The 17090-nt window shown below is 37.8% G+C and overlaps 1 protein-coding gene across 2 annotated transcripts in view; it reads right to left on the minus strand.

Annotated features, from left to right (window-relative positions):
• The window catches only part of ARHGAP15 (Rho GTPase activating protein 15), a 645466-nt gene that overhangs the window by 265177 nt on the left and 363199 nt on the right, over nucleotides 1–17090 (minus strand). For both annotated transcript variants that reach the window (XM_032145612.2, XM_058434361.1), the window contains one exon: nucleotides 14711–14833. In XM_032145612.2, the coding sequence (XP_032001503.1) occupies nucleotides 14711–14833 (123 nt within the window). The remainder of the gene's footprint in view (nucleotides 1–14710; nucleotides 14834–17090) is intronic.

The raw sequence follows: 17090 nt of genomic DNA on the forward strand, positions 1-17090 counted from the left end.
GGGTTCAAGTGATTCTCCTGCCTCAACCTCCCAAGTAGCTAGGATTATAGGCACCTGCCACCACACTCAGCTAATTTTTGTATTTTTAGTGGAGATGGGATTTCATCGTGTTGGCTAGGCTGGTCTTGAACTCCTGACCTCAGGCGATCCACTCGCCTCAGCCTCCCAAAATGCTGGGATTACTGGCGTGAGCCACTGCACCCGGCCAAGCCCAAAGTCTTTTGCTACCATTCCTAGAATTCCTCAGATCCCATGTCTTGTGTCCCCAAACATTCTCCAATGGACTATTTACTCTCTACCTTCTGTCCTGGATGAAGTAAGGCTGCGGCGCCAACTTTACCCACTATTCAACTCCTGCCCGGTCAATACCTTTGAGGCCACGGCTCCCTGGCAAAAGCTTCTGCTTCCCATCCTGTTCTTCATGCTGTAGTAGAGACACCTAGGCAGAGACCTGTCCTGTGGAAAAGTCCAGTCAGCGGCTACACTGTGTAGTCCCATTTGGAATATTTATATTCCTATACTGCAAAGCCACCTTCGGAATACTTTCTCCATATCACTGTGGCATCTCAAGTTGAACTTAACCTCACATGCAGATCTGGTTGTCTCTCTCCATGTGTTTCGTAGTATATTTCTAACCAATATTATTTTTCTTCAAGATTATTCACTCGTACTACGAATACGCGATCTTTCTGACTAAAGAGGCATGCATGCCACTGTGTACATGAATACAGGAAATGGACGCTAGAGAACTGGAGGTATCTGACATCATTTGGAATTCTGTTTTTAATGAAGTGAGGGTCTAACCTCGCTTTTCTTTCTAAAATGTTTATGATATCTTCTTCAACTGGTAATTATGTGAACAGATTTATAACTAAAACAGGCTCTCACTTCCTCTTTTGATAGTATTTCTTAAAAGGCATTGAGTGAGGTCCTGTCAAATTCTTTATGTAATATCAAATGGTCTCCTATGCTAATTACTTTTTTAAGATGCACACATTATAACATGCTCACTGTAACATTGTAAAGACCTCAATGCATTTAAAATGTGAAGTCACAAAAGACATAAACGTCGTATTTCACTGTCCAGGGAATGAATGAATGTATGAGGCAGTACATATCATGAGGGAGTCCAAGGGAGCAATGGCTTTTCTGAAATTTAGAATATTTGGAATCTCACCATATTAAGATATCCTCAAGATATCATTTTTATACCATCAGCTTATTTCTCAGCCTCTTGTTATGTGAAAGATTCCTTCACTGTGAGGTTAACCGAGGCCAGGCCTCTTCCAGCTCCGTCTTTTCTTTCCTCCTATGAATCTGAGTTCCAAGTTCAAAGGGACATGTTAGGAGTGTGATATTCAAGTTAATGACCCTCACATATGTTTTATTTGGATGACATCTCTTCTAAAGTCCCCCTCCTGTCTCATATGGATAGATTTTAAAAAATCATTACAAAATTGGAGCTGAACAACTATTGAAAGAGAATGAAATTTCTCTCTTTTGCTCTACATATCTAAAGGAATTATATCTTGTGAAAATGTCAACCTTTGTAGCAGTTTCTTAGATGGCTATCTGCATAAGCTGTCTATCACAACAAAAGCATGATTCGACGGCTGTATGCTTCATGAAGGCAACTTGAGTCAGGCAATTTTAAGATGTGGTCCAGGTATATACATTATAATTTTGGGCAAAATTTGAGCAGTAAATATATAACGCATTTTCTTGTAAACATTGACCAGGATATTTGTGGCTCATTTTGTTTTAAAGCCAGAGCATACTTCATAATTTGATTTTCTTACATCTGAACATACATATCACTATTCACTAATGTTACTGTCAAGTATATCTAAATCTCTTATTCCACAAATTGTAATTAACATAAGGTGAATATTTGCTACATATGTGGGGACATACTAGCTAGGCACAATGATTCCATTTTTAAAAAATGAATATGTGAAATGAGTACATACTATATGGCCTTATATTTTGTCAATAAATCCTGCCTTAATGCGTTACTGTAGATTGATGCTTTTAATCAGTTAGCTATATAAAGTTCGTCTAATATTTCCTGATGGAATATCAAAGGTAAAATACTAAGAGACGTTTGAAAACAGAAAGGAACTAGGTCACAATATTGTATAATAAGGACACCTAACTCTTAGAAAGATATTAAGTTGAAAAAGGGCTGTATTATAAACAGATATTTTTCTTCTTTATAAATTTCTTTACATTTCCCTTAATTACTCTCTTTACTGAGCTTTTTCCTTAAGCTACTATTAAATGGTGAAAGTAAGTTTTCATAAAGCCTGTTTTATATAAGTATTGCTGATTTAAGGAGGGGGAGAAAAGTTTTTTTTATTTCTCTTTTGTATCTTTTTCTCCATGTGACAACAAAGTATTCAGAACATCTTTTTAAATAATGAAAATAATAATAATTGTTCCTAGGAGAATAAGAAAGCAAAGGAGAGGCTTTGTTTGACTTATCTGTGATAAGGCACTTTGGAGCTTTGGTTTTTATGAGTTGAAGAAAGAGATGTACACTCTAACCCTTCTATTATGACAGTTTATACTTCCTACAGAGCTTACTTAAATGTCTGGGAAATAGACACAATTACCACCTTATGGAATGCTACTTAACTTTAAATGTTCCCTGTAGAATAGAAACCCACTTCATCAAAATTTATCTCAGTTTCTCAGGAATTATTTCTCCTCTAGGCTTCTGAATATTCCTGAGCACTTTTAAAATTTAACTCGTGGTTGCTTAGAAATAACTACAATAGAAAAAGAAAGACAAAATTCCCACACTACTGAAGTCTGTTCACAAGTGTTTCTATGAAAGAGCTGTGTCCTATGCCCATGTACACTTTAATCATTCACTCTTTCAGCTGTTATCAATTTAAAACCAATGAAACTCCCACACTGAGTCCATTTGAGCAGTCAATTTTAATATCTCGAGGCATCTGTAGTTATTCTGAATTGGCTGCAAAAGCAGAACTAACAAGTTAAGCTCTAACCATAAGTCGACATCAGGCTGGTAAACCATACATCAAACACAGACAGTTAGTCAATACTCCACTATGAAAAACCAACTAGCATTTTTAAGAAGAGCAATATATTCATAATATGTTTGGCAGTCTGGTTTGCATTTCTTCCTTGATGGCTGTGCATTTAACTTTTTAGTCAACAGCGTGGTTCTCAAGCTGGCAAAAAAGCAAATTTGAGGGAAAACTGGTCAGCCTTCTGATCTGTGGGTAATATTTTTTAATGAGAATAAAAGGGGTGGGGGAATGAGCCTTTTGTGAATAAGAATCTAGAAAGTGTCTTAAATGGCTGCCTTTTATAAGAAAACTCTTTCCACCATATGTTCTGGATCTTTGAGCACAGTCCCTACTTCAAATATTATGGCATTGTCAGGCCATGTGTCTCAATTTTGTGTTTGGAAAATATGGTTGTTAGAAATACCTCTTTCCCTCCCAGGAATGTCTCTGTGACAGGGTTGTTGCCTCCCATTGAGAGAAGAAGACAATGAAGAAGGAATATTCAAACAAGATCAAGGCAGTCATCACTTCAATCAAATCGTTTCCAAATTTTGGGGGTTGGGAGCTCTGGGTGAGGGGGAGTGCGTGGTGTTTACGACATATAGCTGCCTATTCCCAGAACTCTTTTATGTACTTTTATTTTATCTTCAAAAAGAAAAGGCATATTAAAGGGAAATATCTAAGGAGGAGCAATGCTACATAAAGTTTATGTTTTCAGATCTGTTGCCCCAGAAAATGCTTTGATAAAACACACTTACAGGAATATAGTCAATTTCAAAGAAAAGCTGGGAGATCTACCTCTCCCTATTGCAATTTCACTAATACTGACAGACCACCAATTATGACTATGCAAATTCTGATACGGCCTCTTGCCTCCCTCCCACAGAGAAGAATAGAAAATGCACGAATAGCACTTTTACAACATGGAGTTATTTTTCCTGATGACTCAGTTTTACAGAGGCCCAGTTAATTTTCACTATCACTAATCAGGTGGGGTAACAAGTCCAAGGGAGATGCTTTTAATATTGGACAAAATTTGGGCCTCTGAAATAAAATAATGCAAGTTTTTTTTGAATCTTAGAAATTTATGAAATGTTGCTGATTTGTAATAGACACGAATTTGGAGAAAAAAGTTTTGTAGGCCAAACTGTCAGTGATTCTAAAGGAAATAAAAGAGCACTCTCTTCATCTTAGGATCTGTCAAAATGAATTGTGGATATTCATATTTCCTTTGCTCGTAGCAGTCTAACACATCTGCTGAATGGGGTCCCTAATGGGGATATCTGAGTTGTGAGAGCTCTGACATGTACTATCTTTAGAGACACACTCAACATACACACCATGCGAACTCTTAAATCCCATTCATATCGTGAGGAAGGAGAGAGACCTCCTTTCTTGAACACCGTGGAACATTCAACTTGTCTCACTGTATAAGAAGCATTCATTCATACATTGGCTCAAATAATCAATCTCCAGGTCAGAATGAAATTCTGCTTTCTTCTCCCTCAATTATCCACCTCGCCACACAATGAAATCACCGTCTAGTACTTAGTGTGAGCTGTAGAATTATACCAATGGCAGAGGCGAAAGCAGCATCCGGCACTGGCTTTGGATACTGTTCGTAGGTCTATGGAGGCCCTGAAAAGCTAACAAGAACTAAGCTGAAGAATCTTCCACTGCTTGTGAAGCTGGCTTTAGGAGTCAGGAGGGAACTATGCGGTACGAGAACACCTGCTGGAGAACAGCAGGGTATCAATAATAAATGCTAACCTTTAAAAAGGGGATTCTTTTGAACACTGACAAGGGCCCTGCATCTTTTTCTTCTCGTCAGGTGGTTTCACAGAGGAAAGATTTAGGATGTGATGAGAGGATTGAAACAGTCATGGGCCATCTCTCCAGAGGGCAGCAGACTTCTAACACAAGGAGGAAATACCACCTTAGCCTGACTTTTGGTTGTCTCCAACTAGTTGACGATATGCTTTTGAGAGCACATCAACTTTGGTGCAATGTTGGGGGTGGAAGGGGAGGTTTTGTATCTGTTTTACAATTTAGACACACACACAAGATTTGAGTTAGAGCACGGAGTATGCTTAAAACATGGCATAGAGTCACAAGATGAAACAAAGCCTGCCTCCACTTGTTACTGCTTCCTTTTTGGTGTGTATGATCTATTTCTTCCTATTTTATGGAAACTTGTCAGTCCTCAAACTGGAAGGCTCAAATACAGTATTTCAAACTGGCACCAGATTCATTTAACCCTATCGGGCATGCCAGAATTCTGCGCAATCTTTTAAGGATACATAGTCCACAGAATGAATAAAATACCAGCAACTACTGCCAGTGCAAAATTTAGTATGGGTTTTAGGGGTCATTGGCTAAAAACGAAATGCCAACATGCTGGCTTTTAATCAATTGGGTTTTGTTCATTTTATATTTCCAGCATTAAGCATAGCTATTACTAGGCATTGGGTCAGTTTCATGGCTAAAGCCTGGTATTTTCTTGTATTTCTTTTACTTGAGAAAAGGGAAACATCTTGAGGACTTGACTTAATGTGAAAGAAATGTACTTTAAAGGAAGAAAAAGGAGAATGATTATCATTGTTGTCTGCTAACACATAAAGTATAGTGAGTTACATACCAGAAATTTACTGGTAAAACCAATTTGTAGGTTAAAAAAATCAAGGGTATGTAAGTCACCATCTCAAATATTACATTCTCACTAACATCTGTATGAAAAGATCTGTTCCCATAAGAAAATAAATTCTTGAAGCACAGGGAAACCAATTTATCATTCTGGCTCATTCTTTTTCCCCTTACCTAATTTGCTCCCATTTCTGGACCTCATTTTCTCTAGTTTGCTCCAAAGCTATTCTGCTTTTAATATCTCACAAGACCTGGATTGTTTCCTGTGTGCATAACAGGCTTTTAAAATACATGGGCTTAACCTGCTACCCGGGTGCACCCTTTTCTCAACATTTCTCCATCTCTCATGGTGTCCTGTATCTTATTATTGAACAAAAGCTAACTATGTGGTACTGTATTACCAACACATTTGCTCCCAGGAGCCTTTAAATAACAGAAACTGCCTGGGAACTATAAATGCAAAGGAACCAGGAAGCTTGTAGGCCAAGATAAAGAAGCTTAAGGTTGGCTATTAATTTTGGCTAATATTAAATCATGACACAGCTCACACGTAAAGATCACAGTAGAATTTTGAACCATAAAGAAGTTTGTTAAAAAAGAAGATTTACAAGATATTTTTAAGCACATTAGTGCATACTGTGGAAGTTGTGAGAGTATTTCAGACCCAAGCAATGATAGACCCATGCCCTAGTATATAAATTCAAGTATAATTATTCTCAGACTAACACTGATAAAGTGGCAACGTTGGAGCATGTCTCTACCCAAAGCTATATTACAGTGTTGCTCATATATATTTTGCTTAAATTAAGTGTGACAGTTATGTTACTGTCATATATCAGTTCTAACAAATTATTTAAAAAACACTTTTCTCTTAACTCAATGATTTTGCTATTCATAAACATGACTGTTAAGTCTAGGGCTGATAGCTTGTATTTGCAATTTGAATGGCAAATCTTTTTTTTGTTTCTCAACATAATTGACATATTTTTAAAAGAACTATAATTTTTCAAAGACATTATTTTCTTTTATGGCAGACACCTTAAACAATCAGTTATGTCTGTGTGGGTAATTACTTAAATGTTCTAGCAGTTGCATGACACTATATAAGTGAGTGTAGTTAGCAAAGAAAAATGAGCTCATGCCCATGTATAAAGAGCATCATGATTAAAATTACCAAAAAGAGAAATATAAGCCAAGCCCAAGTTATCAGTGTACGTTTCTTGAAGTAAGTGAATTACTGCTGCCTTTCCCAGATGCTTGCCTCGAATGATTTCTCGAGCTTTAAACAAATACTTGACAGAATGGTTTCCTAGGGCCATCTTGGTCATAAATGTGCACCTAAATAAAGAAGAGGAAAAGGGAGAAAGGAAAGAAAGATAAAAATAAGAAAGGTAAGATGAAGGAAAGAAGAAAGGAAGAAACAAAAAAGAAAGGGAGAACACAGTTGTGGGATGGCTAAGACAAGCTGAGCACCATTTTCCCATATATCATTTCATTTAAACTTTCAATGTAAATTTCATAAAGAAGAAAGCCAATAACCAGATATTAAGTTAATAGCTGGTAAATCACAGAATCCGGCTTCAAGCCTGGCTTGGTCAAATTTCAAAGCTGCTATACTTTCAAATAATCTGAGATATTTTCTCCTCATTTTTCTTAATTGTAAAATGGAGTTGAAAAATTGACTATCAGCAATAAGATTGATTCAGTTTATCAAGAGAATATAAAGCATTCTGTATCCTTTGAAAATATATGATATTTGAGGTATGGGATTAGTGTGGGATGCACCAGCAGACCACCCTAAGGCAAAACCATATCATTGGCCAGGTCTACCCATGTATTCAGAGTTCTAGTCATTCTCTACAGAGACTCATTCTTTAATAAGAGTGGACAACCATTGCCCATCAGACATTTGGGCAAAGTCACTAATTTGATAGAAATAGAGTGAATCAAATAAAGGAAAGAAAAGGACCATAGATGAAATTGATCATTTAAAAACCAGAAGAGAACAATTTAAAAATAAAAAATAAAAACAAAACTCCAAAACAACAACAAATTCTAATCTATGTCCTCAGATAGCTTTTAAAAAATATCTACTTCTCCTATTTATTCAATTACCAAATATTTATTGAGTTCTATGTGTCATCCTCACTATTGTATAGGAGTAGAGTGGTCAACACAGTTTTTGTTTTCATGGTATGTGAGAAATGAGACGTGCAAAAAAAGAAGAATGGGAAACAAATCTAGAAAATTGAAAACATGATTGCTAAAGGTAAAATAAAGTAAATACTGGGGAACAAAACAGAATTCTTTCAAAATTTGAGAAAAGAACACTGAATGAAACCATCAATTCAGATGATCTAATGATCACATAAAAAAGATCTCAGAATAGGAAACAGAGAAAATAGGTGGGAGGAATGTATCAATGTAATAACAAAAATATAAAAAATCCAACACTAAAGAATCATAATTCTTAAAATTAAGGGCCAAGCAGAATAAAATGTAAAAATCCTGTCCACTATATACATTATCTTGATTCCAGAATCTCAAAATAAAGACGAAAACCCCCCAGTGATTTTGAGAGAGAGAAATTCAAAGTAACAGTGATACAAGCAAAACAATTTTAAGAGGGGAATCTGCAACTCAGTGTTGGACAGGCAATGGAATTTTATACCCAACTAAGCTACTGATCGAGTGTGTGGGCATACTGAAGGTAGTTTTTAGACCTTTGAGGACTCATGCTTTCCAAATGGGTTCATGGAAACTGTTAAAGAGTAATAGAAGGGAAGGCATGGGATCCCAAAGACAGTGGATCCAACACAGAGGAGCAGTGGAAGGAACTCAAAGGGCAATCAGCTGGAGAGCAATCAGTGCAAATTGGAGAAAGAGGCTGAAAGGACTTTAGAAGAAGATATTCAGGGGAAAAAAGCAAGGAGTGGCAGACTAGAATACACAGACAGTTTGAGAGAACGAAAGCACATAATGACATAAAGGCCCAGAACGCAAGAAATGAAACTCTGGGTAGCGGAAGAAATCTGTGCAGGAAATTCAAAATGGAAAAATGAATCAAACTAAAAGCATGATTATAAGCAAATGATAGAGCATAAGGTTTGAAAGCAAGAACAGTATAACGGGAGTGGCCCATAATTCACAGCATGCCACTCGTGGATATGTTCATCCAATCTGGCATATAACTTGGCCGAAGATTTGATAGTATTTACATGACTAAAATAAAGCTGATTATTGGTTTTTTTCACCATTTAGTCCAAAATATGAAAAAACCATGGAGGTAACATGAAACAGCATAAAACTGTTAATATATCCCTCAAATGGAAAAGATAGGAGAGTTTTTCCACAATCATCAGGGGCCTTACCCTTTGAGAGTCACAGGAGTTATGTTATTATAAGTATAGGAAAGGTAGTCTATGTGGTGCTACAGTAAATAACCTTATGAAAGCATAATAGTATGAATGTTGATTGATTGATTGGTTTTTTTTTTTTTTTTTTTTTGAGACAGAGTCTGGCTCTGTCGCCCAGGCTGGAGTGCGGTGGCGTGATCTCGGCCCACTGCAAGCTCCGCCTCAGGGGTTCACGCCATTCTCCTGCTGCAGCCTCCCGAGTAGCTGGGAATACAGACGCCCGCCACCATGCCTGGCTAATTTTTTTGTATTTTTTAGTAGAGACGGGGTTTCACTATGTTAGCCAGGATGGTCTTTATCTCCTGACCTCGTGATCCGCCCGCCTTTGCCTCCCAAAGTGCTGGGATTACAGGCGTGAGCCACCGTGCCCGGAAGATTGATTTTTAAGAAAGGGAGTCTCCCTCTGTCACCCAGGCTGGAGTGCAGTCATGTGATCATAGCTCACCGCAGCCTTGACCTCTTGGGCTCAAGCAATCCTTCCCTCTCAGTCTCCTGTGTAGCTGGGACTGTAGACATGCATCACCACGCCTGGCTAACTTTTTTCACTTTTTGTAGAGAGACAGGGTCTCGTTATCTTGCCCAGGCTCATCTTGAACCTTGACCTCAGGCAGTCCTCCTCCTTTGGCCTCCCAAAATGTTTGGACTACAGGCATGAGCCACCCATGCTCAGCTACTTTTTTTTGTAACTTTTAAAATTTACCTATAAATAAGCCATACTTATAAAAAGAAGTAAAATAAAATAAGTTTGTACAATGTAGAAGTAGAAGAGAAGAGGCAGAGGAGATGAGAGGAGAAGGTGGCTGTAAATTCTTCATCTTACCAATGGAGGCTTAGTGCTCAATTTTCTAGGGTTAATGAAACATAAGTAGAGATGCAGGCATCTTGCAAGTTGTGGAGAAAGCTAACGGAGACTGTGGGATGAGCTGTATTTGACCATAAGTATCTGGCGAGTAGAAGAACCAAGTAGGGTCAGGAGTGGTGGCTCACGTCTATAATCCTAGCACTTCGGGAGGCCAAAGCGGGCGGACTGCCTTAGCTCAGGAGTTCAAGACTAGGCTGGGCAACGTGATGAAACGCCGTCTCTACTAAAATACAAAAAATTAGCCAGGTGTGGCGGTGTGCGCCTGTAGTCCCCGCTACTCAGGAAGCTGAGGCAGGAGAATTGCTTGAACCTGGGAGGCAGGGGTTGCACTGAGCTGGAGCTGAGGTCATGCCACAGCACTCCAGCCTGGGTGACAGAGTGAGAATCCATCTCCAAAAAAAAAAAAAACCCAAGATGAGGCTTGGTGTAGTTGAGTAAAATTCACGCCTATTGAAGCAGAAACCTGAAGTACTGTCTAAGACTGAAAAAGTAAGATATTACAACACTGAAGATAAGAAGGACATTGACAAAAAAACAAACCAACTTTCACCCTAAATAACAAGGATGTAGGTATGGACCCAACCACCAGAACTATAAATAGAAACTGTTCAAAGTGGTACCTCTTAGGGAGCAAAACTAAGATGAGGCTGGAAAGCACTTCTCCTTATCATAAATCCCTGAGGTGTGCTATTTATTCTTCAAGCAGGTTTTATAATATACTGATTCAAAAATAAGTAGTATGATACTAATTTCAGTTTCTACTAATGCCAGCCAGTATGGTTTTGCCCTTATTAGGATGAATGAAACTACTTTCTAAACACTAAACATTTCTAAATCCTCTCTGATGCTATTATTTTGACATAAGGGCATATTAATTGCTCCTAAAAAGCCCAACAATTGTTATCTTCTCTAAAAACTGTATTACCTAATCTTGGATGTCAATACTGTTATTTGAAAGATTACATAAGGCAGTCTGGCTAAAACTAAAGAGCTGTTACTTCAGTTCCAAAAGCAGGCCAAGGAGATTTACAAACACTCCTACCACCCAAAAATGGACCCTTTTGCCTATAATTTATATGTTAAATGGATTCAAGTTTTGTTCCCAATGAGATGCTCAGTGTTAATAAACTCATATATTTAAAAAGGGCTCACCATTCCTTGGCAAACTTGTATTCCCTTGGAGAACTTTTCCAAAGCTACCACTGCAATGGTACAATGTTTGCTACACCCACCTGAGCTATTAAGATTTCTTTTCATTGAGCAATCATTCAGAATTTTTTTCTGGCCCACTTTATTTGATATCATAATATGTACTTCTCTTTAGTCATATTAAAGAAATTAGAAAATATGGGCCAGGTGCAGTTGCTCATGCCTGTAATTCCAGCACTTTTGGAGGCCAAGGCAGGCAGATCATTTGAGGCCAGGAGTTCAAGACCAGCCTGGCTAACATGGCAAAACCCCATCTCTACTAAAAAACAAAACAAACAAAACAAACAAACAAAAAAAAACAGTGGGGCATGGTGGTGCACGCCTGTAATCCCAGCTACTCAGGAGCTGAAGCATGAGAATCACTAGAAACTGGGGATGCAGAGGTTGCAGTGAGCCAAGATCATGCCACTACACTCCAGCCTGGGCGACAGAGTGAGACTGTCTCAAAATAAATAAACAAACAAATAATAAATAAATAAGAAAATACAGCACCATCAAGTGACTGTTTCCAAGTCTAGGTTCTAGCTAATGAAACCACATATAAAACAGGTTTTAAAGAAAGGGCTTGTGCTTGAGTTTAGATTGTGTGATATTGGGGTAATTCTCTTTTCACATTAAGTGCTTTGTGTACGTGACTCTGATGGGCGTTATAGGGTCAATAAAATATTAGGACTTCCTGCCTCCATCGTGGTGCTCAATAAAGCCCAGCCTCCTCAACCTACTGGTGAATTACATGAAAGAATAAACACTTTGAAAATTGACATGGCCGGCCGGGCGTGGTGGCTCACGCCTGTAATCCCAGCACTTTGGGAGGCCGAGGCGGGTGGATCACGAGGTCAGGAGATCGAGACCATCCTGGCTAATACGGTGAAACCGCATCTCTACTAAAAATACCAAATATTAGCCGGGCGTGGTGGCCGGCGCCTGTAGTCCCAGCTACTCAGGAGGCTGGGGCAGGAGAATGGCGTGAACCCAGGAGGCGGAACTTGCAGTGAGCCGAGATGGCGCCACTGCACTCCAGCCTGGGCAACAGAGCGAGACTCTGTCTCAAAACAAAAAAAGAAAATTGACATGTCCCTGCAGAATCTCTCCCAGGTTTCAGGAAGCACAATTGTAAGGCCCAAACTGCCAAGCACAGCTTTCCTGAACCTTGGTAATGGAGGCCTTTTGTGCAGATCTGGAAGATTAGATAGTTTATAAAGTATGATATAGATTATCTGGCCAAATGAGCTGCAGAACAATTCTAAAGCCATTATTCCTCTTTCTAAATGATTCTTCCCTTTGAAAGAGTTAAGTCATTTTGCTCGGAAAAACTAACCATTTAACCATTAATCACTAATTGTATGTAATTTTTCTTAACTGATTAAAAATACTGATTTTATTGTTTTTCTAAGTCTTTGCCTTAAGTGTAAGAAAAAAATGGATTAAAGCACTAAGTGTGACTAGCCAGGTATTTTTAAAAATTGGTTTAATGCCTTTTACTGAGTTGGGAAAAAAAAAAAAAACTTAGTAAAAGCCTTAAAAAAAGTTCATAGCTAAAACTGAAACAAGCCCAAGAAGTGACTACATTTGCATAACTTGATCTGTACTTGGAAAAATATTCCACTGAAGACAACAATGGAAGCTTATCAAATCAGAATTTTACATAGATTTTCCATAGCCCTACTAATGAATACTGACTCATTGGTCAGTTACGGTGAAAATTTAATGGAGCTCTAAGATAAGAAATGCATGAATCAGAGTGTGTTTAGCGGTTCCATTGCTTCAGTATGAAAACTGCATTAGGCATCCAGCTTTCCTAATGCTTTCTGAGACCAATTCTAGAACACTGTAGTAATTAATTCTTCAGCATTTCATGTGGAGCCAGACCCTGCCACTGAATTAAAACCCCTTTTATTTTGTCCCAGTCATGAAAAACTCGGACGTTATGTAAAATTAGGAGTATTGGCTGCTTAGCTGGTTTTATATTTTTCAAGATGGCAGTTAACCTGCAACTGAATCTTTTCCAAGAAAATGATCATCTATAGGATGAATTCTAAGGCAGAACTGAAGGTACTGGTAATACTACTTAGTGAAGTTGAATCTGTAGAGGGTCAATTACTGTCTACAACTCAGAAAAGTACTATACATCAGAGAGTAAAAGTCTGAGGCAAGTCTGACTTAAAGCAGGGTTGTAGTTTTACCCTTAAATCCTAAGAATTTTCTATTCTATTAGTAATGTATATGCTTTTGCTTCATGAAATTTCACCTTCTACAATTGGTTCAAAGTGCCAGCTAATTTTTCAGATCTGTTCACCTGCTTCAAAATGGATTGAAACTGATAGATCGAACAGTTATCATAAATTACTTAAATGCTAATCTTTTTAAGTAATGCTGAAATTAGGATCTGCTTTGCCCTCTTCATGTGAAATGATTGCTTATTAAATCACCTCTCGATTTCTATAAAGTTTAGCCTTTCAGCTTTTTTCTGAGGGTTAGGAGTTTCTTTTCGCCCAATTTCAAATTCTTTCTTATATTTAATTTTCAAAAGATACACATAAGCTAGAAAATTTGAAAAATACAGAGAATAATGAACTTCATGCATGTTTTCTTGTTTTTAAAAAGAATCAATTTAGTCTGTATATTCTGTAAGATAATTTCCAGTTATAGAAATATACTAATCACTGGTTCTATCTATCCATTCATCCTTTCATTTGACACACTAACAGTGATAACAACAATGAATAATATTAATAAGCAGAGGGCATTCATAGAATATTTATTTTGTTCCAGAAACTCTGTTGAATGCTTTACATAGGTTATGTCATTTATTCCTCTCAATGATGTATATAAGTATCCCCATTTAACAAGTGAGAAAGCTGAGGCACAGAGAAGATCGTAACTTGATCAATGTCAAAATGAGTGACTGGTGATCTAATTAGTCTAATGCCAGAGACCATGATTGCTGGCCATCATCTATTCTTACAATCATCTATTCTGCCCTCTACATATATTTGTAAAACTACCTAGTTATTTCAGTTTGGATTGAGTTTTTAGACTGCCAGCTCTCAATATTCATACATTTTCATGACACCAGTTTGTCTTAGACTGTCTTCCTAGCACTTACTTCAGACTCTAACTAGGATGATCAGATAACATTTTATCCAAATCAGGACATTTCCGATAGTGAAAAGGGCTGGGTTGGTAAGTGTGCTGGTTCATACTTACTAAAACCCAGCGTGAACTGGAACCACCCAGGCACAGGAGGACATGGTATCATTCTAACAGGCCACTAGGATATCCTTTCTCTGTTCCTAGTGCAGAACACAGATCGTCTGTGGGCAAAACTAGGTATACTGTTCGATGGCCCCACGATACCTCCTTTATTTTCTCAGGATCTGTTTTCTGGACAATTATTTTTCTTCTCTGTTACAGAGTAGAAAATTTAATAAGCAACCTAAGAAGAATAAAATATTCTAATATTCCTTTAGAACTGATTAGCTATGAACACAGAGGCACATTCATTTATCACAGTTGTAGTACAAGTATAAAATGACCTGTACCTTTAATAAGTCCTTTTTCTTGCAGAGTTTTCAGGGAAGGTCTTCGGGTAATAAACTTCTTTAATCTGCTTTTAACTCGATTTTTGTCGCTTGTGTCGGAAGCACTGTGATGCAGTCTGAACACTGAAGATTTAAAAAAAAATCAGAGGCTTTCAGTAAATTTCTCCTTTATGATTATTACTTTATGCAAATCTGAATAGAAAACAGTAGTTATGAAACAGCTACCTGAATTGATAGCTCAGGCTCTTCTGTCTAGAACAAGCCATGTGAGTAAAATTTGCCCACATGAAAGTATTAGTCCTGTTGTTGCCGAATGAATATACAACAAGAATGGGATTAGTTCCATATATTCACAATTTATTTTCACTTTCATTTCCTTATATTTAACATAACCTTTACATAGATAATTCCATGTATTTATGCACAAAATTATGGTCAGAGTAAAGAAAAATTCATCTAAACTAGAGGAGACAACTGTTTAGCATTGCTGATTTCAATTAAATATGATTATATACCATCCCTAGCTAATGCAGACATTTCTGGAGGTCCTGCTTGCTTGAATAATTTTGTCAACCTTCTTTTCTATATTAACCTGAAGTGATTTATTTTTCTGAAGCAGATATTTCTTATTCTCCTTATTGATGTATAATTACTACCAGTTCTATGTGAAATTCAGAAACATAATTTGCCTCAAACTTTTTCCATGTCTTCATTAGTCCCCTCTCTTCAGCTTCCTATTCTCAGATTTATCTTCAAAGTCAGGTGTGTGTAAAATTCATTCCTGAACAAATATTTGCTGAATGTCTACTAATCAGGCTCCATGCTAAAGGCTGTGAATTTGGGGATGAATATAATACATAAGGTCTTGGGTTTTCATTAAGCATAGTCTAAACACATCCAAGATGTCTTCTTCCTCCTCTGCTTCTTATTTTTAGACAAGAGTCTTGCTCTGTCACCCAGGCTGGAGTGTAGTGGCATGATCATAGCTCACTACAGCCTCAACCTCTCAGGCTTATATGATCCTCCCACCCCAGCCTCCCAAGTAGCTGGGACTACTGACTACACCTGACTAATTTTTAATTGTTTTTTTTTTTTTTGGTAAAAATGGGATCTCACTTTGTTGCTCTCAGGCTGGTCTCGAACTCCTGGGCTCAAGTGATCTGCTCGCCTCAGCCTCCCAAAGTGCCGGGATTACAGGTGTGAGCCACTGTGCCTGGCCCAAGGTGTCTTATTATTAATTACAGATAGTAATTTGTTGTGTCTGTAGATAAGATATATATATCTTAACTGAACGCTCCACTGCCTTCATTCAATTGTTGACATAATGAGAGGGTTTGGGATACTTTATTAGGTATTCTTTTTAACAAATATAGATATGCTTTTGAAAATCTACCTGGTCCAGGGAGTAAGAAACCTCCCTATAACTGGCAAAGTAAGGGAATTTTTGCATCCTGCTTTCCCTGCCTTTGACTACAAAGCAGGCTCGAACTTGAATTAGCACAATGGGGAATTAAGGTGAAGTTCAAGACTGAGAATGACAGAAAAAGAAAAATATCCTGCTCATCTCCTAGCTGGGAGAAGAGTAGAATTTTATTTTTCAATTAAAGTTTGGATTATCACGTAGGACTAGGTGCTGTATATTACTAAACTGAGACAATTCTTGCCACTTGAAAATCTGTAATACTTTATATTACTTTAAAGTATTGCTTCTCAAATTTTGTACTATTGACATATTAGGGTAGACAATTCTTTGTTGTAGAGGCCTGTCCTCTGTGTAGGATATCGAACAGCATCTGTGGTGTCTACCCACAATATGCCAGCAGCACGCCCTCCTTAATTATGACAATAAAAAAAAATCTCCAGACATTGTCATAGGTCCATGAGGGTGGAGATTGGGGTACAGAATTACTTCCTGTTGATGATCATTGCCTTAAACTGATTGGAAAAATTATAGGGCCATCCGAAGTTCTCATTTATCGGTGGAAGGTCTATCTATACATTGAGAAAATGTAAAAGAACTCTGAAAAGAAAAATAAATGTCTATGTATCTATAGCATATGTGTGTATGCATATATACACAATTTCATACATATCTACCGTCTATCTATGTATTTGTCATGAGCTAACTATTTTTTAAATGAATTGGTAATAAAAGTACAATGACTATCATGTGAGAAAGGTGGACAGCTTCCCAGCTATTGGGCTTTTAAGAATGGACACAGGGGCCGGGCGCGGTGGCTCAAGCCTGTAATCCCAGCACTTTGGGAGGCCAAGGCGGGCGGATCACGAGGTCGGGAGATTGAGACCATCCTGGCTAACACGGTGAAACCCCGTCTCTACTAAAAATACAAAAAATTAGCCGGGCGTGGTGGCGGGCGCC

The sequence above is a fragment of the Hylobates moloch genome, unplaced genomic scaffold (genome assembly GCF_009828535.3).
Source record: "Hylobates moloch isolate HMO894 unplaced genomic scaffold, HMol_V3 SCAFFOLD_24, whole genome shotgun sequence".
In the NCBI taxonomy this organism is placed as follows: domain Eukaryota; kingdom Metazoa; phylum Chordata; class Mammalia; order Primates; family Hylobatidae; genus Hylobates; species Hylobates moloch.